This window comes from Thalassophryne amazonica, chromosome 16 (assembly GCF_902500255.1).
Source record: "Thalassophryne amazonica chromosome 16, fThaAma1.1, whole genome shotgun sequence".
Classification (NCBI taxonomy): domain Eukaryota; kingdom Metazoa; phylum Chordata; class Actinopteri; order Batrachoidiformes; family Batrachoididae; genus Thalassophryne; species Thalassophryne amazonica.
The window spans coordinates 75,720,483-75,746,867 of record NC_047118.1 but is presented as its reverse complement, the minus strand read 5'-3'; the positions used below and the strand labels follow the sequence as shown (position 1 = coordinate 75,746,867).

At 39.7% G+C, this 26,385-nt stretch overlaps 1 protein-coding gene across 5 annotated transcripts in view; it reads left to right on the top strand.

Annotated features, from left to right (window-relative positions):
* Nucleotides 1-26,385, top strand: part of LOC117527488 (caskin-2-like) — a 172,381-nt gene that overhangs the window by 9,597 nt on the left and 136,399 nt on the right. For 4 of the 5 annotated variants that reach the window (XM_034189858.1, XM_034189857.1, XM_034189856.1 and 1 more), the window contains exon 2: nucleotides 27-410. In XM_034189858.1, coding sequence (XP_034045749.1) covers nucleotides 317-410 — 94 coding nt within the window. In that variant the 5' untranslated portion in view covers nucleotides 27-316. The remainder of the gene's footprint in view (nucleotides 1-26; nucleotides 411-26,385) is intronic. The other variant, XM_034189854.1, reaches the window with a different exon arrangement.

Sequence of the window (26,385 nt, the reverse complement as noted above, 5' to 3'; positions counted from 1 at the left end):
TTACAGTTTTTTTTTTTTCCCTTCAGTTTCAGATTCTTTATGGTTTTTCACAGTCCTGTGGTGGATTAGCTGATCTGGTTTTCTTGTCTCTCCTGTTGGCTCCTCGATGACCCTGGAAGGAATCCTCACCAGTAAAGCCTGAAAACAAAGCCACCACAGAACAGTTCTTCTGTCTGTGGACTTGGCTCTGGAGCTCTGAGGCCGGTTCTTCAGCTCACTCCGACCTGAGACAGGTGGATGTCTCGGAGATTCGACATGTCGTTCTGAGGAGGACTGTGGATTTGGTGTGAAGCTTGCTCAGACTCCAGGTGGGATCATGGGCAAGGAGCAGGATCTTCTCCATGCTGTGAAGACCGGAGACCTGGCATCCACTCAGAAGCTGCTGTCCAAGCTCAGAACCAGCAGAAACAGTAAGTCCACTGTGTGTTTGGCTGAAACCTGTTCTGCTAGGCAGGTGGTCTGCCACCAAACCCAGAACAAAAAGTGCCAAAATCTTTTATCATGCTTAACGATAAAAAAAAGTTTTGTTTTGTTTTTTTCTGGGGTGTTAAGTTTCTCTGCTTCATGTTGACACAAGTGACATGAAAGTGGAGCCGCCATCTCATGGCTGCAGCGACTGTGTGAAATCCAGGGTTGTGACGAAGCATTCAAGCTGAACCAAGCTGAACCATGAAGCTGATAGCTGATCTTTAAAAAGTTTCACTTTTCAGCCTGTCATGCTGTTTGCACTTGAACAAGAGCAGCAGCTCGAAACAAGAGTTAAAATATGATCAGCTCAAACACTAAATAATATATTGCAATTTCTTATCCCACTTTAAGTTCAAAAGACAAATTTAAGAGAAACATCTGTAGTTCATGTGATTTTGGACCAAATTAAGATTTTTATATTTTTTTAACAAGTTGATCACAGGTTCTGCAGACTAAAGTCTGATCTAAACTGATTGTTATTGTTTGAGCTGAACTATATCTGTGTTTGTCACTTCAAAAAGAATTTCAAACCATTAAAATAAAAATGTGAAAATACTAGTTTTATACTAGTATTGCTAGTAATACTAGTTTTGTCTAGTTTTTATTATTATTATTATTAATTTATATTGTTAAGTCTTTTTTGGGGGGAGGGGGGCTGAATTGCTGTTTAAAAAATATATATATATATTTTCACAGTCACAATTCCCACTGCTGCGCTCTCCTGGTCAGAGTTAGTGAATAAGCTATCATCTGCTCTCTGAGTGCTGTTGTAGTTTCTTTTTTTTTCTTTTTTTTTTTTACCATGACTGTTTTTTTTCTGAGGTTGAGGTCGAAGGTCAATTTTGAGGACTATACCTATACACCTCAGTGTGTCAAACTGTAAATAAGCAGATCACAGAACCAAAAACCACACAGTGGGTCGAGTTCCATACACTTTGTTTCAAGTTTTTGTCACATGTATGTTAATACAGAGGTCACGCTTTCAATGAAATGAATTTGATGAGAAAGTCACTCAGCATTGTGTCTTAAAGACAATATAAGATAAGAAGCGTGTAAGAAAATGAAATAAATTTTCAAAAGGGCAAGATGAGGCATAAGTAGTAAAGGTAAGAAAGGTGTATGTAAGTGGTCAGAAGCAGCTGTACTGCACATTGTGAAAGTGTGATATGAAAGTTGACTGCAGTCTGTGCAAGTCCAGTGCAGCCATGTAGTCTGTGATCAAGTGTCTAGTATGACTTGTTAGTGTTTACTGCAAGTCCAGTGCAGTGAGGTATAGCTTATGTGTGGGAGTTGAGAAGCTGTAGCTAACAGCCGGTCAACAGGACTCCTCCCAAGCACTCTCACATGACTCCCTCCATTGTTCCTCACCTTGCCACACCTGGTGTGTCCCCAGACACGATATATGAGAACGCAGGGAGCTTTGTTAGCTGCTGGCCTTTTGGATCCTCAGTGTCGCTGAAGGATGAGGAAGTTCACTCTGAACTCGTTCCACTGTTAAATCAGATTTTCTTTGTTTAACCTGTTTTGCCCCGCTGGCAACAATTGTATCACCGTCATTTTCTACTCACAATAAAAAATCTCAAAGGTACTAATGCAACTTTTGCACTTATTTAAAAAAAAAAGTTTGGGCATAAATGGGTTAAAGCGCTACGGCCTCTGAGTTCTTTAAGACTTAAGTCATGAAAAGAATTTTCTTTGGCACCACTATAATTTTATTACTCAGCATTAAAATAAGAGAATCATAATATGATATTGTCAACATGATCAAAATTTGAAACCATGTAGAATTTCTCCCCCTGAAGGGGAGAATTTCAAGCAATCAGACGCCATGACCTACATTTGGTAGCGACATCATAGATAACGTCGGGGCTTCCCAAACTCTCGTGAGAGATGCTAGGAAACAAACTGCAACTGCAAATTGAGGTAAAGAAAGGCAGTGTGGAACGCTCCAAAACAGATTATTTCTGTATAAATCTAATATGTTTCTCCTCTGTTTTGTAAAAGATGGGGAGAAATAAACAATTCTAAATCTAGAAACACTTTGTGGAACCAGACAACACCTCTGAAGTCATTTACAAGTTATCTTACGGATGTTAGCGTTCATGCCCCAGGAACATGCATCACATAAGTGCGTCAGATCACAAGTAATCTCAAAACCTCACTCATGCGCACACGCGCTTCCTCTTGTAGATGACGTGAGAAGGAAATGAAAATATTATGTTGGCTTGGAATTTCTCCCAGGTAAATACATTGTCCAAATTAAAATGAGCTGTAATTTTGCAACATGTTATGAAAATAAACCAACATTATAATGCCTGGATTTCAGTAGGCACTAAATTCTGTCAGTTTTGTGACATTTGAAAGGCCGCGCAGTTTTAAGGACTAAACTGGTTTTACTTTCTGTGAATGTTTACTGTTGTTCATTTTTTCCTGTGTCACTTTACAAAGATTGAACAGGTTTCAACTTTAAACTTTTCAAACTCATTGTATAAAAAAAGATGGAAGTGGGTAAAATAAAGTGAACCAAATTCTAAGGAGCCACAAACATCCAAACCCGTTGCAATGATTACAGTATCAATTTATTGTGTAGACACCTGTGGTAAGGGAAGCCTTCAGGCTGAAGGAGGTCTTTCGTGTCTTGTTGGCACAGAGGTCTCTGGAATCAGTGGACAGGTACTGGCAGGCCAGAAGGACTGTGGCCTTAGTGGTGACTGAGGCAAAAACTGAGATTTGCCCTGAGATGCTGAAGTCTCTGGATGTTGTTGGGCTATCATGGCTGACACGCTTATACAGTGTTGCATTGAAGTCAGGGACGGTACCTCTGGATTGGCAAAGTGGGGCAGTGGTCCCCATCTTTAAAAAAGGGGACCGGAGAGTGTGCTCCAATTTTTATAATTCCAGGTAGGAATCACACTTCTCAGCCTCCCTGGGAAAGCCTATGCCAGGGTACTGAGAGGAGACTGAGACCATTAGTTGAACCTTGGATTTAGGAGAAGCAATATGGGTTCCGTCCTGCTTGTGGACCGGCTCTTTACCCTCACAAGGATATTAGAAGGGTCTTGGCAGTAAGACCAGCCAGACTACATGTGTTTTGTTTTGCGGGGGGGGGGGGGGGGGTGCTGTGGGGTACTGGAACTCCTGCAACATGCGGGATCACGACCCTGCCCTTAGAGATCTCCTGACCCCCATGTTTTCAGCAATGGGTGAAACCAGAAGAGCTGGAAAACTAGGAGGACAGGTGACCTCAAGGATCAGAGTTGTGACTCCTGATTTAGGCACAGTGTCTAAAGTGAATAAACACAAACCAAAAAAAAAAGAAGCCAAAACATGTTTTACATCAAGCTGCTTCTGTGTTGGAGCTTCATTTTAGGCAGGGCTTAACCACCTCCAGCATCCGGTGACATGAAGATAACATGGTACATAGTCACCCCCCAACTGTATGAATAAATTCAGCCAGATGGTTTGGAAGAATTGGTCCAAATGGAGTTTGTTTCAAAAGATGTACTCTGTGTTCTGAACTCAGAACATTTTAGGGTGCATTGACACTCTGACGGTTAACCCGGTGTCGCCGACCAAACGGTCCACCCCTTAAAATTAGTCGGCCCTGCCTCCACTGTGCATGCGTCATTTCGGAGCTCAGAAGCACGTCTGAGAAGGAGTCTCTTCACTCAAAGCGATCAAATGGATTAATGTGATTATTAACCATCAGATGACAAGGTAAAACCTCTTAAATCGTTCTAAAGTCAGTTTTAAGCAGAAATGAGGCGATACTCCGTGATGCTTTGAAATGACTGACGCGCAGTGAACGCAACAGCTAGCAGCTCATGTAGCTGCAGTGGTCTCATCCCTTCCTCCATTTTTTATGATGAAATAATACTGAATTTATATGGAAATGATTGTTGTACAAAAGCTTCAGATATCTGTCGCTGAGACAGATGACTGGAGTGTAGTTTGAAGCAGAAATGACGTGATAATCTGTGTACCGCGGCTGATGATGCATGCGCAGTGAAGGCAGGGCAGACCGAATTTTAGTGGGGGCCCGTTCGGTCAGCGACACCGGCGTTTGCCAAAGGAGAGCAGGAAGTCTATTAACGTGGACTAGCGCCGAGGTCTTCCAGACTCAGTCGACATCAGTCCGGCAACTTCTCCCACTTAGAAATCATGGAGGGGTCTGAAATTTTAATCTTAGGTGCATGTCCACTGTGAGACATAAAAAAAAAAACAAAAAAACATACATTGTGATTTCCTCACTGTGTGTGTGTGTGTATATGTATATATATGTATGTATATATGTGTATGTATGTGTGTATATATATATATGTGTGTATATATATATATGTGTATATATATATATACACACACACTCTCAACAAAAATATAAGCGCAACACTTTTGGTTTTGCTCCCATTTTGTATGAGATGAACTCAAAGATCTAAAACTTTTTCCACATACACAATATCACCATTTCCCTCAAATATTGTTCACAAACCAGTCTAAATCTGTGATAGTGAGCACTTCTCCTTTGCTGAGATAATCCATCACACCTCACAGGTGTGCCATATCAAGATGCTGATTAGACACCATGATTAGTGCACAGGTGTGCCTTAGACTGCCCACAATAAAAGGCCACTCTGAAAGGTGCAGTGTTATCACACAGCACAATGCCACAGATGTCGCAAGTTTTGAGGGAGCGTGCAATTGGCATGCTGACAGCAGGAATGTCAACCAGAGCTGTTGCTCGTGTATTGAATGTTCATTTCTCTACCATAAGCCGTCTCCAAAGGCGTTTCAGAGAATTTGGCAGTACATCCAACCAGCCTCACAACCGCAGACCACGTGTAACCACACCAGCCCAGGACCTCCACATCCAGCATGTTCACCTCCAAGATCGTCTGAGACCAGCCACTCTGACAGCTGCTGAAACAATTCGTTTGCATAACTAAAGAATTTCTGCACAAACTGTCAGAAACTGTTTCAGGGAAGCTCATCTGCATGCTCGTCGTCCTCATCGGGGTCTCGACCTGACTCCAGTTCGTCGTCGTAACCGATTTGAGTGGGCAAATGCTCACATTCGCTGGCGTTTGGCAAGTTGGAGAGGTGTTCTCTTCACGGATGAATCCCGGTTCACACTGTCCAGGGCAGATGGTAGACAGCATGTGTGGCGTCGTGTGGGTGAGCGGTTTTCTGATGTCAATGTTGTGGATCGAGTGGCCCATGGTGGCGGTGGGGTTATGGTATGGGCAGGCGTCTGTTATGGACGAAGAACACAGGTGCATTTTATTGATGGCATTTTGAATGCACAGAGATACCGTGACGAGATCCTGAGGCCCATTGTTGTGCCATACATCCAAGAACATCACCTCATCTTGCAGCAGGATAATGCACGGCCCCGTGTTGCAAGGATCTGTACACAATTCTTGGAAGCTGAAAATGTCCCAGTTCTTGCATGGCCGGCATACTCACTGGACATGTCACCCATTGAGCATGTTTGGGATGCTCTGGACCGGCGTATACCAGTTCCTGCCAATATCCAGCAACTTCGCACAGCCATTGGAGAGGAGTGGACCAACATTCCACAGGCCACAATTGACAACCTGATAAACTCTATGTGAAGGAGATGTGTTGCACTGCATGAGGCAAATGGTGGTCACACCAGATACTGACTGGTATCCCCCCCCAATAAAACAAAACTGCACCTTTCAGAGTGGCCTTTTATTGTGGGCAGTCTAAGGCACACCTGTGCACTAATCATGGTGTCTAATCAGCATCTTGATATGGCACACCTGTGAGGTGGGATGGATTATCTCAGCAAAGGAGAAGTGCTCACTATCATAGATTTAGACTGGTTTGTGAACAATATTTGAGGGAAATGGTGATATTGTGTATGTGGAAAAAGTTTTAGATCTTTGAGTTCATCTCATACAAAATGGGAGCAAAACCAAAAGTGTTGCGTTTATATTTTTGTTGTGTGTGTGTGTATATATATATATATATATATATATATATATATATATTTATATATATACGCACACATACAGTGGCAAAAAAGTATTTGATACACTGTTAATTTTGCACGTTTTCAAACCTACAAAGAATGGAGAGGTCTGTCATTTTTACTGTAGGTACACTTCAGCTGTAAAGGGCCTCTCACATTGCACGCTTTACACACGTCAGGCAACACCCACCAACACTTTAACGCGTGACGTCAGACTCTTTGCTTTGGAAGCAGCAAGGAGGGCAGAGATTGCTATGTCACACTCTGGCTGTTTCCACAACCTGAAAAAAGTTGAGCGATAGCTATCTTGAATTTGTGTCGGCTGAACCACAAAATAGCTTTAAAAAAAAAAAACAGCAGTAGAACAATTTTCCCATCACCTTGCTGGGAGAAGCTTTTTTTTTTCCAGCTACTTTTTGGAGTGACGCCGACCGACGGAGGACTGACGACTTGGTGGGATATCGATCGGACCGCAACATCGGGCCAACCCGCACAGAGAAGCTGTGGTTCAGGCATCATCCCTGGGCAAAGCGAGGCAGGCAGCCGGCTTGATGGAGCAAATCCACTCAGTCTGAAATCTCCCACTTTTTGGATATATGCGAAGTCCCAGTTTGACCAACAGAGTTTAGTTCTGCAGCTTTATCGAGGTGAGACTAATATAAAAATAAAACGTGACATTTACTGAACTGCTGTAAAGGTTTAATGATTGGCTAACGGTAGCTTTGCCTTTTAGCACAGTTGATCTGAGTGAACTGTGTGTGTGTGTGTATGTATGTATATATATATATGTGTGTATATATATGTATGTATATGTGTGTATATATATACTGTAGTGTTTCTTTATATTTTAAGAAATATTTATTTGTTCCAATCAGGAACATTTGTTGTCCAGACAACTTAAATACAGATGCACTTCAAAGACTTCCATTGATGAGCTGAGCACCATGAAGTCCAGTCGGAAGAAAACATCTTTGCTCTTCAAAATAGGACAAAAGTACCTTCAGCAACAACACCAGAGGTCAAAGCTGCCGAGGAGACCTTCATCTTGTCCCGGAACTCCAGCATAACATCACCTGCTTCTAAATAATCAGCTCTTTAAACATCTATTTTATTTTTTAAAAAGCTGTTTCATTTTATATTTTAACAATAAATGAATGGATCATTAAAAATGTCCAAGAAATCAAAGTCAAAAGACATTTGCACAGGTAGAAGCTCTCCCATTGTTGTGCACAATTTTACAACATTCACAATCACTAGTCAAATTCATATTTTAGAAATGACTGTTCTGATCACAACATTAAAGGCAATCACATATTGTGACGTAATTACAAATTGAAATGACTCAATAAAAAAAAATTCATCATGAGGTTTATGTCACAGAAATCCTACTTTCCAATCACACTGCAGTCATTCTTAATTTATCTCCTGTTGCATTTATAATAAACATTTGTATTTATTTACGGTGTCCAAACCTGAAAGATCTGGAGAAGATCTGTATTGAGGAGTGGACCAAAATCCCTGCTGCAGTGTGCAAACTTGGTCAAGAACTACAGGAAACATCTGACCTCTAATTGCAAACAAAGGCTACTGTACCAAATCTTAAGGTCTGTTTTTCTATTGTATCAAATACTTATTTCATGCATTAAAATGCAAATTCATTATTTAAACTCATACAGTCTGATTTTCTGAATTTTTTACTTTGTATTTTTTTAGTTTCCGTTTCTCACAGTTGAAGTGTACCTACGATAAAAATTACAGGCCTCTCCATTCTTTGTAGGTGGGAAAACGTGCAAAATCAAAAGAACATCAAACGCTTATTTTCCCCACTGTGTGCGTGCGTGTGTGTATATAAATTGGCTGTTACCAACAACATTTTAAAAAATATTTTCTGTCCAGTTTGGCATCTTAAAAGTGTCACTGTGTAAATGGTTTGTCATCTTCACCTTTTGATGTTTTTTTTAATTCTGGTTTTCACACCCGTCACATGGTGGAAATGTCACCATGCCCACTCGCTCACATGATCTCAGTCAGACGTTACACGGAGTGCAGGTCACAGTCCGTTTAGAGTCCAGTCCAGCCGATTTGCGTTAGCGTTGTCACGTATGCCACATATGGTGTTCCTGATGTTTAACAATGGCTAAATGTTTCATTGGCTCGTTTTCAAAGATATCAACTTATTTTCGTTGCAGTGGTGCAGAATTCTGGGGCTTTGAATCCTCAACTATATATAATAAAACTTTTGTTTTTTTGTTTTTTTTCGGAGTCTAAGTGTAGATGGTGGACTCCCCCCCCCCCCCCCGCTATTAGTCGACTGATGTCTTTAATACGTAATTGGAACAAAGGTGAAATTCTGAGTCATGCTGCTGCAGTTTCTCTGAACCAAATCCACCATGAGGATATTTATGACCCTTTACTCTGAAGAAAGGTTACGTAAACACACCGGACTGAGGCAGCCAATCAGATGTTTGCTCTGCTCCTATCAGGAAGGAAATCTCTCCAGCAGACTGCTCGCAGCTTTTGGACACTCTGGGACTTTGTGTTTGTCTGGTAACTGCGCTGCCGTTGTGTTAAGAGCTGCAGTAAATAGACTGGTTCGCTGTAGGCCAAAGGTCAGAGGAGTGTCGTGTCGGTCCCCCAGGCTCTCCGGTTATCAGGAGTTCATTCCTGACAGAAGACCCCAGGAACTGAAAGGATCATCAAAAATCTGACTTTGCAAGGGCTGATAATAACCGCCGCTGTTGTTGTTATCAGTAACAGTTACTCTTATTATCAGTTAGCCTGTCCATTTCCCATTTTAGCACCTGGAACTGGTTCATACGTGAAAACTGTTTAAAGACATCAGTGGGACCTGAACTTGACTTTAAGGATTGAAGCTGTGTTTATTAATTAATGATGTCACTTTTGGAGTTCATAAAGGAAAAAAAGAATCTTCAGCTCCACTGTTGCATAAGACAGAAAAATAAAAGCTTTTCCAGCAGACTCCATAAACACGGTGCATAGCCCGAAACCAGATTCATTATTCTCTAGCTTTCAGTTAAAAGCTCCTATAAAAAGTCACATTATGCAGCCACTGCTTTGCTCAAAGGCACACATTTGACAGAGAACCTTCCATTTATGCAACAGCTGCTGTTTATTTAAAAATCTACTTGACTGCCAACAACACTGCTCCAGTCTGAGATCCAGTACCAGCTGTAACACGTGGTTTTGAACATATAATAATAAAAACAATTAAACTATCTGTGATAACCTGCTTTGGACCGGCATATCACTGATAATGGGTATTGATCGGAGTCCCAGTCCTTGCATCTGGCTGTCAGACCTCCAAATCAGTCAGTGATGAGTTTGTTGGTTTAGTTTTTGAAAATGCTAGTGTGTACTCCATAATCCACTTTAATCTGGGATTGTAAAGACCAGGTGGATGCGGTCAGAATGTTTGGTTTCTGAAACCAAACATTTTGTGACCAAGGAACTCTTTGGTTTGGGAAAAGTGACTTTTCGTTTTCTTGATCTGAAGTGTGTTTTAGATGTTTCGCTGTGTTCAGTGACACTGTGTTGCTCCAGTGTCCTGCAGCACGATGTGCGTGTGTGTGCGTGCGTGCGTGTGTGTGTGTGTGTGTGTGTGAGAATGACGAGCTGTGATGTCACATTGTGGAACCCACAGAATACCTCCAGTCTGTTCTGAGGCTGCAGTCGGACTCCCTTCAAATGCTTCTGCAGCTGCGGCAGAAATGCCACAAAACTGCAATTTTTTTTTTTAATATAAATCTCATGTAAATGTATTTGCTTGATGTTTTTTCCCCTTTTTTCTCAACCGCTTTACTCTTGATTTAGAACATTTAAACCAGTTCAAGATCGGCTAATATCTGGTTTAGAAACCAAATCATCAGTTTAAATCTGTTCAAAACCAGGTTACAACTTGAAGCAACTGACAGAGCTTTTTTTTTTTTTTTTTTTTTTTTTTTTTTTAATCTAACTGGAGGCAGGATATTTCATAAAATGTGAACAGATTTCAATCAGATTTCACAGAAATCTAATCTATGGATCGGGGAAGTGTTGATGAAATATTGATACTGGCCTGTATTTGCCTTAAAACTTTTCCTTTAATCTGATTCAGGAAGATTTGATATTGGCAAAGAAAATTCAGCCTCTGCAACATTTAAGCTTGAAAACATCAATCAGTGTAAAGTTTAGCCGGGTGTGTTGACTGGTAATTACCATGGTTACTCTTGGGAGAATGAACAATTGGAGAGAGAGGGGAAAAAAAAAAAAGAAATTTCCAATAAATCAACCTTTTTAAAGAGAGGTCTGCAAGTAACCCTTAGTGGTCTTGGAGCATACTGGAAAGCCTAAGTGTTTTTCATATTATTTAAAAAAACTCCGTCTAACAGATAGTAATGTACTGTTTGAGTGCTAAGCAGACCTAGGCTGAATCTCAATTCTACCCCTTGGCCCTTCCCCTTACCCCTTCCCCTCCGTTTTACGCGGGCACGAGAGACAGAGGGGTGTCTCAATTCTCTTTTTGGAGCGAGGCGGAGGGGAAGGCGGAGGGCTTCAAACCCCTCCGTTTGGAGTGAATCTGGATGCACACTCCGTTTGGAGGGGTAGGAGGAGCTTATTGCTGTCTCAGAAAAAACAAACATGGCGCAGAAAGAGCCGCACAAATGAAGCGGCTTTCATTACAAATTACGCTGTTTAGAAAGCTATAACTTGCCCAAAAACCTTACAGGCAGTTGCCTATGACAGCATCGTGTATGCTACTGGATGCATGTTGTGTATATTGTCGTTCTGAAGAATATCGTAACTTCGCTCGTGCGCTGAGGTGTTAAAATGCATATACACACAAACGCTACAATAAGACACTTTTATATTTCACAACAGAGAAAATCATGATAAAGTGTAAGCACATTAATTTGTATGTTCATAAATCTTTGGATAATATCAATCCCTGCTGTTGGATTTCAAGGTCTGTAATGTGTGTGTATTTTGTAAACAAACAGGGAGCCCTGAACACACTCGTCTCCTAATAAGCTTTCAGGCAGAAAATGAGAAGTTTCATTAATGGGAATAAGTTGGAAAATATATACACACACGTATATGTGTAACACATAACCTGACGTTCTAATAGACTGCTATTATTTGTCAAGGAAATTTCTGAAGGAAATAGGGCTGGATGCAAAAAAAATGGGAGAATTTGAAAAAGAAATATAAGGTTAACAGAACTAGATGCAGCCCATAATATACATACAGGTGCTGATCATATAATTAGAATATCAAGAAAAAGTTGATTTATTTCAGTAATTCCATTCAAAAAGTGAAACTTGTATAATGTATACATTCATTGCACACATTGATAATTTCGTGTTTATTTTAAACTGTTTTCCTGTTTTATCATTAGTATTTTATATGATTGTCTTTTTTATTCATTTTATTATTTTACTTCTTTTACGTATTTGTTTTAAACTTTTTTTATTGTGTTTTAATCTTATTTCCTTTTATTCTGCTATTAAATGATGTTTGTGAAGCGCCTTGAGGCGATTAGTTGTGATTTGGCTATATAAATTAATAATTATAAATTATTTTAATTACTAATTAATTAATTACTAATCAATCAATTAATGATTAATCAAATCATATTAATTACTATTATTTATTAATTATTATTAGTATTATTAACAATCAGTTACTTATTAATTATTATTATTATAAATTACAAATTAATTAACATGACATGATTGTGATGCATCAAAGAAATCTGCAACTTCTTCTATTTCTTTGCATTTATGCAGAAAAGTGAGAAAATAAAAAGAGCAAACAGGCTACTGCAACAAGTTGCATTTCAGTTGCCATGTTTCTGTGTAGGCTCTCAGTTGTCCAGGTGGTTTCCATAGTAGAGAAGCTTGAATCTTTGACTAGACTGGGTTGCTTGACGTGAGGACGTTTCGCTTCAAATCACAGAAGCCTCCTCAGCTACAATTCTTGCTCTGGTAGTCTGACTGATTTGGCCAAGCACCTCAAGTGGATTTTGGCTCCTCTAGTGGGTAACTCAGACCACCATGTGGAGAACACACAAGATTTTGTGAACAAAATCAAGGACCTGCAGCTGGAGGCAGATGAAACTATGGTGTCATTTGATGTGACTTCGTTGTTCACCTGCATCCCCACCGCTGAGGCCATCTCAGCTGTGAGACAGAGACTGCTGGAAGATGTGTCTCTACCTGAAAGGACCAAACTCACACCAGACCACATGTGCCAACTCTTGGAGATCTGTCTTAACACCACGTATTTCCTGTTTAGGGGGAATTACTACAGGCAGATCCATGGTTGTGCGAAGGGGGGTCTCCGGTATCCCCCATTGTGGCCAATCTGTACATGGAGCGAGTGGAGAAGACAGCCTTGACGTCGTTCACGGGCATCTCTCCCAGTCACTGGTTCAGATATGTCGATGACACATGGGTTAAAATCAAGCAACAGGAGGTCGAGGACTTTACAGAACACATCAATTCGGTGGACTCCAATATCAAGTTCACATGTGAGGATGCCAGAAACAACCATTTAGCCTTCTTGGACTGTGATGTTACGATTGGAGAGAACAGGCAGCTCCAGACAGAGTTTTACAGAAAACCCACTCACACTGACCAATATCTGGTCTTTGGCTCAACCCACCCCCTTGAACACAAGCTCGGGGTGATCAGGACTCTTCAACACAGAGCCCTACAGGTGCCCACAACTGCAGAGGGAAGGACTAAAGAGCAACAACTTGTACGGAAAGCCCTCACAATATGTGGGTACCCACGTTGGTCCCTGGACAAAGTGCAGAAGTCCCAGAAAACAAAGAGACCAGATAGACAGGAGACGGAGACAAGAAGAAGAGTGTCTCTCCCTTATTTAGCAGGAGTAGGGGAAAAACTACAGAGGATCTTCAGACAGCACAAAATCTCAGTTTACTTTAAACCAGTCTACACCTTGAGACAGATATTAGTTCACCCTAAGGACAGGATCCCTAGTTACAAACAGAGCAATGTAGTGTATCATATCACATGTCAGGAAAACTGTAATGAACACTACATAGGTGAGACGAAGCAACTTTTACACAAGAGGCTATACCAGCACCGCAGAGAGGTCGCCAGTGGACCTCGGTCTGCAGTTCATCTCCACCTGAAAGACACTAACCACACGTTTGAGGACAAGGAAGTTAAAATCTTGAATTTGAATTTATTTATTTTTATTCAGCGACAGAAATAGCAGCAGCAGCATCAGCAGCAACTGCAGCAACTACAACAGCAACAGAGTCTGTAATTTATAAGACACATCAAAAAACACAAAAAATTTAAACATATAAAACAAACTCAAACAAATAACCCAACAATGCAACTGAAAGGGTGTGGGCAGAAGCTTATAAACGCCCACCCCGTACATCATACAATATTTAAATGCAAACACAATCACACACAATACAAATGTAGCACTATTAACAAACCAAAATACAAAGGCAAAAAAGAAACAAATATATTATTCACCATTATTATAACCAGAAATTATTAATTTTTTATAACACTTCTTAAAACAGGCCAATGAACCACATAATTTAATTTCTACAGGACATTCATTCCAAATCTTCACCCCTCTAACTGAAGCACAAAACCCCTTAACATTAGTACGTACAGGAGGCTTCTTAAATACCATACAACCACGTAATCTATATCCCAATTCCCTACTCTTAAACAAGTTCTGGACATAAAAGGGCAAAGCCTGGTTATTAGCTTTGTACAAAGTTTGTATCAGAATATAATCCACTAAATCCCTAAATTTCAATAAATTTAAATTCCTAAACATATTACCAATAATTCTGATGGCACGTTTTTGTAGAAGAAATACAGGATTAGTGTTAGATTTATAGGTATTACCCCAAAGTTCAATACAATATATCATATATGGTACAATTAAAGCATGATATAATGTAAGTAACCCAACCTGGGACAATATGTCCCGAACCCTATACATAATAGCAATAGATTTGGACATTTTTAACTTTATATAATTTATATGGGGTTTCCAACAAAGTCTATTATCAATTATAACACCTAAGAATTTATACTCAGATACTGTCTGTATTTCGATATTATTGATAGTAACATTTTTACATTTGGACATAAATTTATTTCCAAAAATCATGCATTTAGTTTTTCCAAGATGAAGTGACAGTTTATTAGCATTAAACCAAGCCATAAATTTCCCCAGTTCATCTTCCATAATGTCCAAAAGCTGTTCAAGATTATCCCCGCTACAAAACAGTCGTATCATCAGCAAAAAGAATGCACCTCAATACCCGTGAAACCAAACAAATATCATTTATATATAAAATAAATAACAAAGGACCTAACACCGAACCTTGAGGCACCCCACACGTGATTTCCCTGAATTCAGAATCAATGCTATTATATTGAACATACTGATACCGACCATGTAAATAACTATCAATCCAATCATATGCTAAACCTCTGATTCCATATTTCACCAATTTATTTTTCAGAATTTCATAATTAACAGTATCAAACGCTTTCTGCAAATAAAAAAAAAACACCTACAGTATATTGCTTATTATCAACTGCAGTCGCAATATTTTCCACAAAATCCATCAGTGCATGTGAAGTAGTCCTAGATTTTCTAAACCCATATTGCTCTTCACACAATATCTCATACTTAAGTAAATAATTATTTAACCTTTTAACAAAAATTTTCTCCAATATTTTTGAAAATTGAGGTAAAAGTGAAATAGGTCTATAATTAGAAAAAATATGTTTGTCACCAGACTTAAATAAAGGAATTACTTTGGCTATTTTCATTCGTGAAGGGAATTTACCTAAACTTAAGGATTTATTACAAATGTAAGTAAAAGGTTTTACAATACAATCAACAATTTTTTTTCAAAAGAGCCATATCCAAATTATTAAAATCCGTAGATTTTACTTTTTGAGTTCTGCACCAAATCAATAATTTCTTTCATTCGTTGCACCAACAAACATCGACACATTTTTATTAAATATTATCTTATTTGCAATGAATTTATCACTCATTGGATCAATCTTAGTATCAAGATTTCTACCTACATTAACAAAATATTCATTAAAATGATCAGCAATCATCACATTATCATCTATCACAGTATTATTAAAAAGAAAATAAGGATAATCTGTACCTTTGTTATTCTTTTTAATTATATCATTTAATATATTCCATGTATTTTTTATATTATTCTTGCTTTTAACAAGTAACTCACCGTAATATTCTTTCTTACTAGATCTCATAATATGAATTAATTTGTTCTTATACATTTTATATTTACTTTCAGCTTCATTTGTTCTCAATTTAATGAATTGCTTATACAATCGATTCTTCTTTTTACATGCCCTCTGAAGACCCTTAGACATCCATGGTTTATTACTAAATCTATTATTATCTAACTTACTTACAAGAGGACAATGTTTATCATATAACTTAGAAATGATAGAAATAAACCCATCATAAGATTCATCAACATCCTCAACATAAACATTATTCCAATTCTGACATAATAAATCCTCCCTAAAATTATCAACAGTCCTTGGTGTTACATTCCTACTCCTTCTATTGCAATCCTTTTGGAGCACTCGATCTTGAGATGCAAGGACAGTAAATACAGGCAGATGATCACTAATATCATTTAACAATATTCCCGCATTAAGATTACAAGTTATAACATTAGTTAAAATATTATCAATAAGGGTTGCAGTATTCGAAGTTATTCTACTTGGATGAATGATGGTCGGAAATAATCCCATGCAATATAACGAATTAATAAATGAAATAGTTTGTGAATGATTATGAGGATTTAAAAAATCAATATTAAAGTCACCGCAGATAAATAAATGAGAATTCTTATTTATTTTATTATACATATTCATAATTACTTCTTCAAAATTATCTATATTTGCTCCAGGAGCTCTGTATATACAACTAACAATCCTATTATTTGAATTTATAGATGTGATCTTAACTGTAACACATTCCATGATATTATCAATTGTAAATGACATATTATAAACCAATTCACAGTCATAATCAGACCTAACATATAATGCCACACCACCGCCTCTTCTCTTCGATCGATTTACAGAAAACAATTGATAGCCATTCAACTGCACAAAATCATAATTATCCTTAGTTAACCAGGTTTCAGATATAGCGATCACTGAAAAACCTTTGCTAATTGTGTCTAAACAATCATATATTCTTGAAAAATTCCGAGAAAGACTTCTGCTATTAAAATGTATTATTGAAAAATCTCCATCATTAATTTTATAGTCCTTAAATTGTTCTTCTGTAAAATAATTACATTGTCGATCGATATTATCATTAAAGAAAAAATCTGGATCTGATTCAAATTCACAATGGCGAGAGGCAAAATGACTATGATCAAATGTTTCCAAACAAAGCTCCTTTACAGAGGTAACCTGATTATTAACCGTGATCATTAAATTATATTAAGATTATTTTGTCATCACAATCAACCAATACATATCATTATTAAGCATTTCATCACACTTACATCAATTAAACACATCAAGATCATTCTCATCTTTAATCCACAAGATTTTAGCTTGTTCAGGAGTTCCATTTAATTTAATATAAACTTTACAATTAAGTGTCCATGTAGCCTGTATCTTATTTTGTTTTCTTAACAATCGTGCCTTTCTTGCTATGTCAGAATTTCTCTTGGTCAAATATTCATTTATATATACATTCGTTCGTTTTAAGTTCTTAGCTTGTTTTAAGATTTTAATCTTCTGTTTCCTGTTTTTAAGCCTCAATAGTGTAACTTTAGGTCGATTTTGACCTCTCCTCGGGAAAAGGTAACTACTGTCAATATCATCAGAATTTATTACAATACCTTTGTCCTTCAAAAAAGAGATCACCTGTTCCTCTACAGATAGGTTGTCCATTTCAGAGGGCTCCTCTCCTGGAGCCACCGCTCTTGCATAACTTCAAGGCTTAATATCCAATCCTGTGATAAGAAGGTCATTTGACCTAGACTGCTGTTCTAGATCAGCAATTCGATTTTCCATAGATTTCAATACTCTATCCTTCTCATCATTAGCCCTTTGTAATTCCACCACTAGTTTGGTTAATTCCAAAATCTTCTGTTGTTGTTGCGAAATAATCTTTAATTGGTCAGTTACTTCTTTAATGGGCTTCATTTGCACTGACATTTCATTTAACATTTTCCTAATGTCCTCAAGCTCTTCTTCCAAGAACAAAGTACCTTTTTTTGGAGCCATAGCTGATGATCCTGAAGATGAACCTCCAACACCGACAGCAAGAAAATCAACAAGCTGCAATCGAGGATTTGGTAGGCCGCTAAACCCGGCCTACACGATATGAACACCTCCTTGAAGCAGACCAACAGCAAATGACCACTGCAAATCTCCCGGCCAAAGCAACAGCGGCCCCCTGGATCTGATGGCAGCTGATAAACGCCAATGATGATATCCAGCGACAGCAAAACGACGGATCCAACAGCTCCTGAGATGTTTGACGCTTGCTAACAGCATCATTGCTAGTAGCAGCGCCCCAATCAAGCAACGACCGCAGTACACCAGCCACACTACAGCCGCAGATTTTAACAGCCATACAACAAGCGACTGGACCTCGACAACAATGTTCCAATTAACATTTTAACCGCCAGACTTGCTTCGGTCATTTCAATGACTTTTCCCACAACAGTGCTTTCACAAAATCCACAAAAATCTTAGCCAGAGAGAAGAAATGGTTTGAGAGAGGTGTCAAGGAAGCATTCTTTGTAAAACAGTTGAAACCCAGCCTTAACCGCGGAGCGGGTCTCAGACACGCTTTGTCCCCTGTTTACAATGTGGTACTCAGGTCAAAGCAGTTTCAGTCTTTTGTTCATGGTAATGAGTCATTCACATCATCAGAAGATAGTCGTCAAGGGAGCCATCAGGGGAGGCTTCCGTCCTGTCATTAGGAGAGTGCTAACTAGAGCACAATAGGTGCTAATTAGAGCTATTGTTTAGTCACTAGCCTATAACAGTCAGCCTCTCGGTAGGTGGGGTCTGGTTAGGTTAAAAATCTCCAACTTTTGTTGGCTTCTGGTTTATTCTTCTCTACAAGAGTCAAGACAGAAGTCAGACTACCAGAGCAAGCAAGCTTCTGTGATTTGAAGCGAAACGTCCTCACATCAAGCAACCCAGTCCAGTCGAAGATTCAAACTTCTCTACTATCAATTGCCATGTTAACAAACAGTGAAGACGGCAGATTGACGCGGGCAGTTTTTTTTTTTCTCCTAAGGCGGAGGGGTGTCTCAATTCATAGGGCTAGAGGCATACCCCTTCACCTTACCCCTTGCTTTAAAGGGGTAGGGGTAGGGCCAAGGGGAAGGGGAAGGGGTACAAAAGAGAATTGAGATTGGGGGCTATTGTTTTAGCATATTTTGGGAGTTACGTAGTCTTGCAAGAATTTATTTATTTATTTATTTTAATTGGTTAAGTCTGGAAAGTGTTGGGGGAGTGGGGGCACTGAGGCATTAAGTTTTCAAGGCCTGGGTTAACATTGACTGCTGTTGGTGCTATGGCCCAATTGGGTGCCGGCAGAAATTTGGCTACTACTGGGCAAAGAAGATAATGAGGAGAACAAGTCCAGTGATGGAGGGAGAGGAGGAACACTGGAAAGGTGGAAGAGTTGGGACTTTGAATGTTGGTGGTATGACTGGTAAAGGGAGAGAGTTGGCTGATATGATGGAGAGGAGAAAGGTAGACATAGTATGTATCCAAGAGACCAAGTGAAAGGGAAGTAAGGCTAGGAGCATAGGCAGTGAGTTCAAGTTATTGAATCATGGTGTGGATGGGAAGATAAATGGTGTTGGTCATTTTAAAGGAAGAGTATGTTAAGAGTGTGTTGAGGTTAAGCGAGTGTCTGGCAGGGTGATGAGTGTCAAGTTGGAAATTGAAGGGGTGATGATTGATGTCATCAGTGCATATGCCTCACAGATAAATTGCGAAATGAAGAAGAAATATGATTTCTGGAGTGAGTTACAGGTGGTGGTGGAGATTGTACCCAGGCATGAAAGAGTGGTGAATAGAGCTGACTTCAAAGGGCCTTTAGTGATTTTCCAGTCAGGCTGGGATTTGAACTGAGGATCCTCTGGTCTACTTACCAGTAGACCCTCACCTTCTGAAGACAGGGGGGTGCCAAGTGAAGAGTTGTGGTATTGTATGATGAAGTACGGAGTAGCAGAAAAGTATGTACGGATGATCCAGGATATGTACAAGGACAGTGTGACAGCGGTGAGATGCATGGTAGGAATGACACATTAATTCAGGGTGCAGGTGAGATTACATCAAGGATCAGCTCTGAGTCCGTTCTTGTTCACAATGGTGACAGACAGGTCGAGACCAGACTGGAGTCTCCATGGACTATAGTACTTGCTCATGACGTTGTGAATTGTAGTGAGAATAAGTTGGGACTAGCCTAGAGACATGCAGATACGCTCTGGAGAGAAGGGGAATGAAAGTCAGTAGGTGAAAGACTGAGTACATGTGTGTGAATGAGGGGGAGCCCGGTGGAATAGTGCAGTTACAAGGAGTAGAAGTGGTGAAAGTAGATGAGTTTAAATATTTGGGGTAAGTTGTCCAAAGTAATGGAGAGTGTGGTACAGAGGTGAAGAGCGTGCAGGCAGGGTGGAGTGGGTGGAGAAATGCGACAGGAGTGATTAGTGACAGAAGAATGTCTGCAAAAATAAAAAGGAAAGTTTACAAGGCAGTAATGAGACCAGCTATGTTGTATGGCTTAGACGGTAGCGCTAACAAAAACACATGAGGCAGAGTTGAAGATGCTGCGATTCTCCTTGGGAGTCACAAGGATGGACAGAATTAGGAATGAACATATCAGAGGGACAACATTGGTAGGACGGTTTGGAGACAAAGTCACAGCAACAAGACTGAGATTATTTGGATATGTGCAGAAAAAAACAAGAGCAGCACATCCATGGTGAGTTGTACAAACATATTTACACTTTATTTTCTTTCAAAGTCTCTGCATGTCCTCTGGCTGTGTTAGCAGGGCTAAATATAGACCAGCACATCCACAGTGTGTTTAAAAACAAGTATTGGCACTTTATGAGCATGGCACGAGATAAAACATTACCTGTCAATCAGTTAGTGCTTTCCACATACAAATACACAAGTTCTCCATTCTTCCTGCTGACTGTGAATACCAGCGGTTCATCCTGACTGAAGAACCCACAACTCCTTTTGAGTAAAAGTCCACTTTTGAAGATATTTTTTCATACTACTACTGCTAATAATAATAATTATGCCAATAAAAATAATAATAATCATATTTTTAACACATAAAATGTTTAATCTTTATTATGCTGTGCCTATGTTTTAGTGCAGTTCTGTTCTAAGTGGACTTGATGAGCCATATAAAATATGTTTACTTAATTTTACCTTTCTGCATAACTAAAGTGGAATGTGAAGCATTATCTTCATCTTTTTCTTTTTTAAAGTAATAGCAAAGTGAGGGTGTAACTGGATGTTTGGGGGGAAAAGTGCTGATGTCCACGCCTTCTGCCTTTTTGTGAAAGTCAGACGATGTCCCGGATCAACAAAGCCTTCACGTTGGAAATGATCTGGTTGTTCCAGCGGGGTTGGAGTCTGTCGATCGGCGCTCGGAGCGCGGCGCGCTCTCAGCAGTTGTGGGCGGTCTTTAAACCGTCTGGATCACTCCTTAATCTGTGTAATCCCCATAAAATCGTCCCTGAAAGCCATATTAATTTTCCGAACTGTGTCCACCTGGAGGTCTCTCACAGTTTCTGGAAAGAAATTGATGCAGCAAAGCTCCAAATCGTTCAGACATTTATTTGCAATAAAAAAAACGACACGAGGGATGGACCAGTGCTCACACAAAGCCTGCTCACAGGCGAATGACGCAACCGACAGGCGTGAAAAAACTCACGCATGCGCACGAAGGTTCAAGCTTGGCTGATGCAATCACACGTGATTCAAATCCATATGTTTTTTGAAAAAACTAAAAAGGTCGGATACTTTTCTCACAGACCTCGTATATAGCACTTTTCCATCTGCGTCAGAAGCTCAAAGTGCTTTACAATTTTGTCTCTCATTCACCCATTCACACAATCACACTCGCACACCGATGTCAGGGTGCTGCCATGCAAGGTGCTCACTACACACCAGGAGCAACTTGGGGATTAAGGACCTTGCCCAAGGACCCTTGTGGCCCAGTCACACGGCACACAACGATTCCTGAACGAAGGGAAAAAGTAAAAAAGTCACAATTCGTTGAGAAAAGGTGGACGAAAGAGGTTTATCACCGAACAGTCTGCGAAGCAAGAACGCAAAAGGGGCGAAAGAGGAACTTAAAAAGCTGAAGCTAATGATCTCGACGCTTTAAATGAAACGTGTCTGGAGCCACTGGTGGAGCAGTGTTTGTCTGTATCTCTGAGTTCCAGAACTCGGTGCTGGAATGGAGCTCATAGCGCCTGAGTCCTGGAGAAACTGCAAACAGAAGCTGTGGAGATCTGTGCGCATGTCGGTGGACCACCTGCTCTGGTTCCTCGTCCAGAACAAAAGAGGGATCATCTCCATCATCAGAATCCACACTGTATGTCGACACGCTGCGTGCTCCGTCTTGCTCCAAGTGTGCCGTGGTCACTGCTGTATCACTGTATTAAACTGTCAAGAGGGAATAAATATAAATAGAAAGATGATTGAATATATCAGTGCATGTGAACATGCGCATTGACTCATGTGCGGTTATTCCACCAGCTGATTACTGATCCACAACGTGAATTCTTCCTTCCAGAACAGCTCTTTATATCATCATTTTGATTCATCTGCCTATTGCCACATGTACAGAAGGACTGGATTGTCATTCCTACACTCATATTGTTATATTTAATACAAAATAATCAGCGCACGCAGGAGCTGCTGCTGCTAATGCTGCATTCAAGTACCGTCAGAAAGTACACAACTTTTTTGTTGTTTCAAATTCAGCAGTTGCTTGTGGCAAAATAATTAATTATATCCACACAAAAGATTAAGTAATTAAGATTAAGGTGCCTGAGCCCAGTGAAGCTGACCCCCACACAGATTAAAAAAAAAAAAAAAAAAATCCAAGCAAGCAGGCTGAGTTTGCCCTGTAATTTCCAACGGTACATGAACACAGCAGCAGCCTCAGTGCTCAGTAATGGCTTCTGCGCTGTGTGAAAACATTCAGCCGGTCGAACAAAGTCAAATTAAACAATGTTACAAAAACTAAACAAACGATTAAAAAAAGTCAAGAATGAAAGCAAAACGAAACAGATGAATTGAGGTTTTCGTTGCCCTTCAAATTTTTCAACAGTTTAAAAATCCTGACAAAGCGCCAGCTGCAGGAACGAAGCTGCGCGAAGGTTAAATGATGCCATCGAAAGTCCAGATTTCTTGTTTCGTCAGGGCTTCGTTGCCCTTCGTTAAGTGCCGTGCAACTGGGCCATTAGTGATTTTCTTATCTGGTTGGGTTTTGAACAGCGGATCCTCTGGTCTGAAGCCCAGCGCTTAACCACTAGACCATCACCTCCCTAGAGCAGACTATAAACACCTGGAATAATATGGCTTGTTGTGTGGTGAAATGTTGTGAACATGTCATCTAACTTGTCTCTGGTGCAATATTCACACTGAGTGGAAAATTCTCATCGTATTTAATGTTGTATGCTAACTGCATTACCACTTTTAGCAGCTGGCAGTAGCCTGATACCTTTAGCCCCGATAATGTACAGTTAATGAGAAAATAAGTGGCTCAGGTTTTATTGTCCTAACCAAAGTAAATCAGTAGGAGAACCACCATGCAGTCTCCAAAAATACTATTTAATAAACACTTAAATCAAGGTTAGCCTGTTAGCTTTGGTAGTTTGGAAGACAGGTGTGTGTGTGTTCAGGCTTCTTTCATTACACAGTGAGCCACCCCACGTTCCACCTCCTTTATGCATTCATATGTTCATAAATACGTAGTCAGGTTCAATGCTGCCGCTGCTGCCAACGTGGCGCAGGCCAGATATGGGCTTCATATTGGCTGTTCTGGTGTCACATGCGTCATTTCAGAGCTCAGCCGCTTGTCTGAGACAGTCTCGTCACCCAAAGCGATCAAATGGATAAATGTGATTATTAACCATCAGACGACAAGGTAAAACCTCTTAAATCATTCTAAAGTCAGTTTTAAGCAGAAATGAGGCGATACTCTGTGACACTTTGAAATGACAGACGCGCAGTGAACACATCAGCTAGCAGCTCATGTAGCCGCGGTGCTCTGCTCGCTTCCTCCATCTTTTATGATGAAATAATGCTGAATGTATGTGAAAATGATTGTTTAAAGCTTCAGATATCTGTCGCTGAGATAGATGATAACTGGAGTGCAGTTTGAAGCAGAAACAAGGTGATAATCTGTGAACTGCAGCTAATGATGCATGCGCCGTGAAGGCATGGCGGACCGATTTGTAGGGCGGACCGTTCGGTCTGCGACACATAGTCTCTACAGGTGACATCATGGCAGACTTTGTCCAGTATATTTACGGTCTCTGGTTAAATGATGCTTGAGATCATTTGATTGAGATGAATAACATCAGGCAGGCAGTCGATTTACTTTAAATCTCTGTAATTTTGAATTCATTTATTGTGCAGATCTCAAAACTACTGGTACAAATTGCCGGAAGGTACAACTGAAATGCAAGCTTAGATTTGACGTTTTGGTGAAAGAATTAAATAAATTTATAGTCAGCGGCTCTGAATACATGAAGCGCTTTCAGGGCGGTCACTTCCTCATTTACAAAACTCAGCACGAAACCACCAAAACATTTTTATAAAAAATACTTAATTTACTGATATCTGAAGTCAGTCTGGGTAAATTGATGTTACCTGGCTGATTTTGTCTTTCTGCTCCGGAAAAAAAAAAAAATCATTGCGTTATTAAATGTGGTGCTTTCTCAAATGTTTGATTTAGGTTGTGACAAAGCGGTGCAAGAACATTTTACATTGCCAACACAAACATTATTTCAGTAACTGTTCTGTTTATGAGAAATTATCAGCGTTCTATCGGCAAAACTTCGGCCCATAGTGAGTACTTTGAAAAGGGCTTAGATCGGCTGACAATATCGGCCGTCCGATATATCGGTCGGGCTCTATGCACAACGTAATGTGTGAAATGTCAACAGGGAATGCCACAAATAGTGTTACTTATTGTTTGTTTGTGACAATTTGGAAAGACAAAAACAACAAGCAAACATAAAACTAGAAAATCAGTGGACGAGCGCACACCTCCAACACAACCAGAGTCCGAGAACTGGAATCCAAATGACAGAGTGGGAAAGTTCTGTAAATGGACTACATTTATATAGTGCTTTTCCATCTGCATCAGACGCTCAAAGCGCTTTACAAATAGTGCCTCACATTCACCCCGATGTGAGGGTGCTGCCATACAAGGCGCTCACTACACACCAGGAGCAACTCTGTCTCTCTAGCAGCATCTACAGGCTGGTGCAGTCCTCATTCATGCAGCCATAATGAAAGGACAGTAGAACCACAACTCCTCATGCACACCGGCGATGTGTTTTGGAGCCACTCATGAACCAGAACTGAGACCGCGACGCTTGCAATTGTAAAAATCTTTGACAGATTGATAATGAAAATAATTAGCTGCATTTTGATCTTTACAAACTCATTTTGATGTGAATTGTCTGTTTGATTTTTTTTTTTTTTTTTTTTTTTTTTCCTTTTCTGGCAGTCTCAGAATAGTCCGACCGCTGCTGCCACATGCAACACGACACCAGAACCCATCTGGAAAAGAAAACTACAATTAAGAGAAAGGAATTTGCGTCTGTATGTTTCTCACTGCATATAGAAGGGTTTTTTCTTTTCTTTTTACTCTGAATATGTGTGTGTTTTGGTTGTGGTGAGAGTTTGCTGAGCTGAAGCAGTAGCTGCCTGCAGCATGTGGGACTCTTCAGACCCGATACAGTCTGGCTGACTGGGACGGGACTGTGACTCTAGGCTAAAGTACGCCACCTAATGACCACTTTGTGTTGTATCAAGGTCTTGTTTCCTGACAGTGGAGGTGTGTCCAGTGGAAATGTGTTCACACGTGCACACTCGCATGCACTTGCACTTCCAAAGTCACTTTATCAAAGGATTTGAGTTCATATCCAGGAAACAGCCACACATTCGCACACAAAAACCATCTTAGAGCTGCAACTACTGAATATCTGTCTGTGTGTTTGTCTGTCTGTCTAGATATATCTATATAGTAATAAACCATACTGTGAGCCAGCAAACTCACTATTTGTCTGTTTACACATTTTGAAATTGTGGAACTTGGTTGATTATATCACGATACAAATCATGTATAAAGTTAAAAATAAACTTTTGCCTCAACATGTCCAGGATCTGTTTAAAGTGAGGGAGTCCAGCTATAATTTGACAGGAACATTAGTATTTGATAGATTAAAGATTCGAACCACTGTAAAAAGTCATTGTGTTTCTGTAAAAGGTGTAAAAATTTGGAATAACTGTTCTGATAGCATTAAATTATCTTGTACTTTAGTTGGCTTAAAATGACTATAAAAACAATATAATTACTTATTATAGTATGATGAATCAGGTTAACTGAGTTTGTTACTGTTGTATTGATATATTTTAGTTCACTGATTAATCTATATTGCCTCTGCTTGTTTTTTTTCTTTTTTGGTATTTGTTGTTATGAGTGTATATACAGTTGTATGTAAACGTTTGGGCACCCCTGATGATTTCCAAGATTTTCCTTTATAAATCATTGGTTGTTTGGAGCAGCAATTTCAGTTAAATATATCATATAGCAGACAA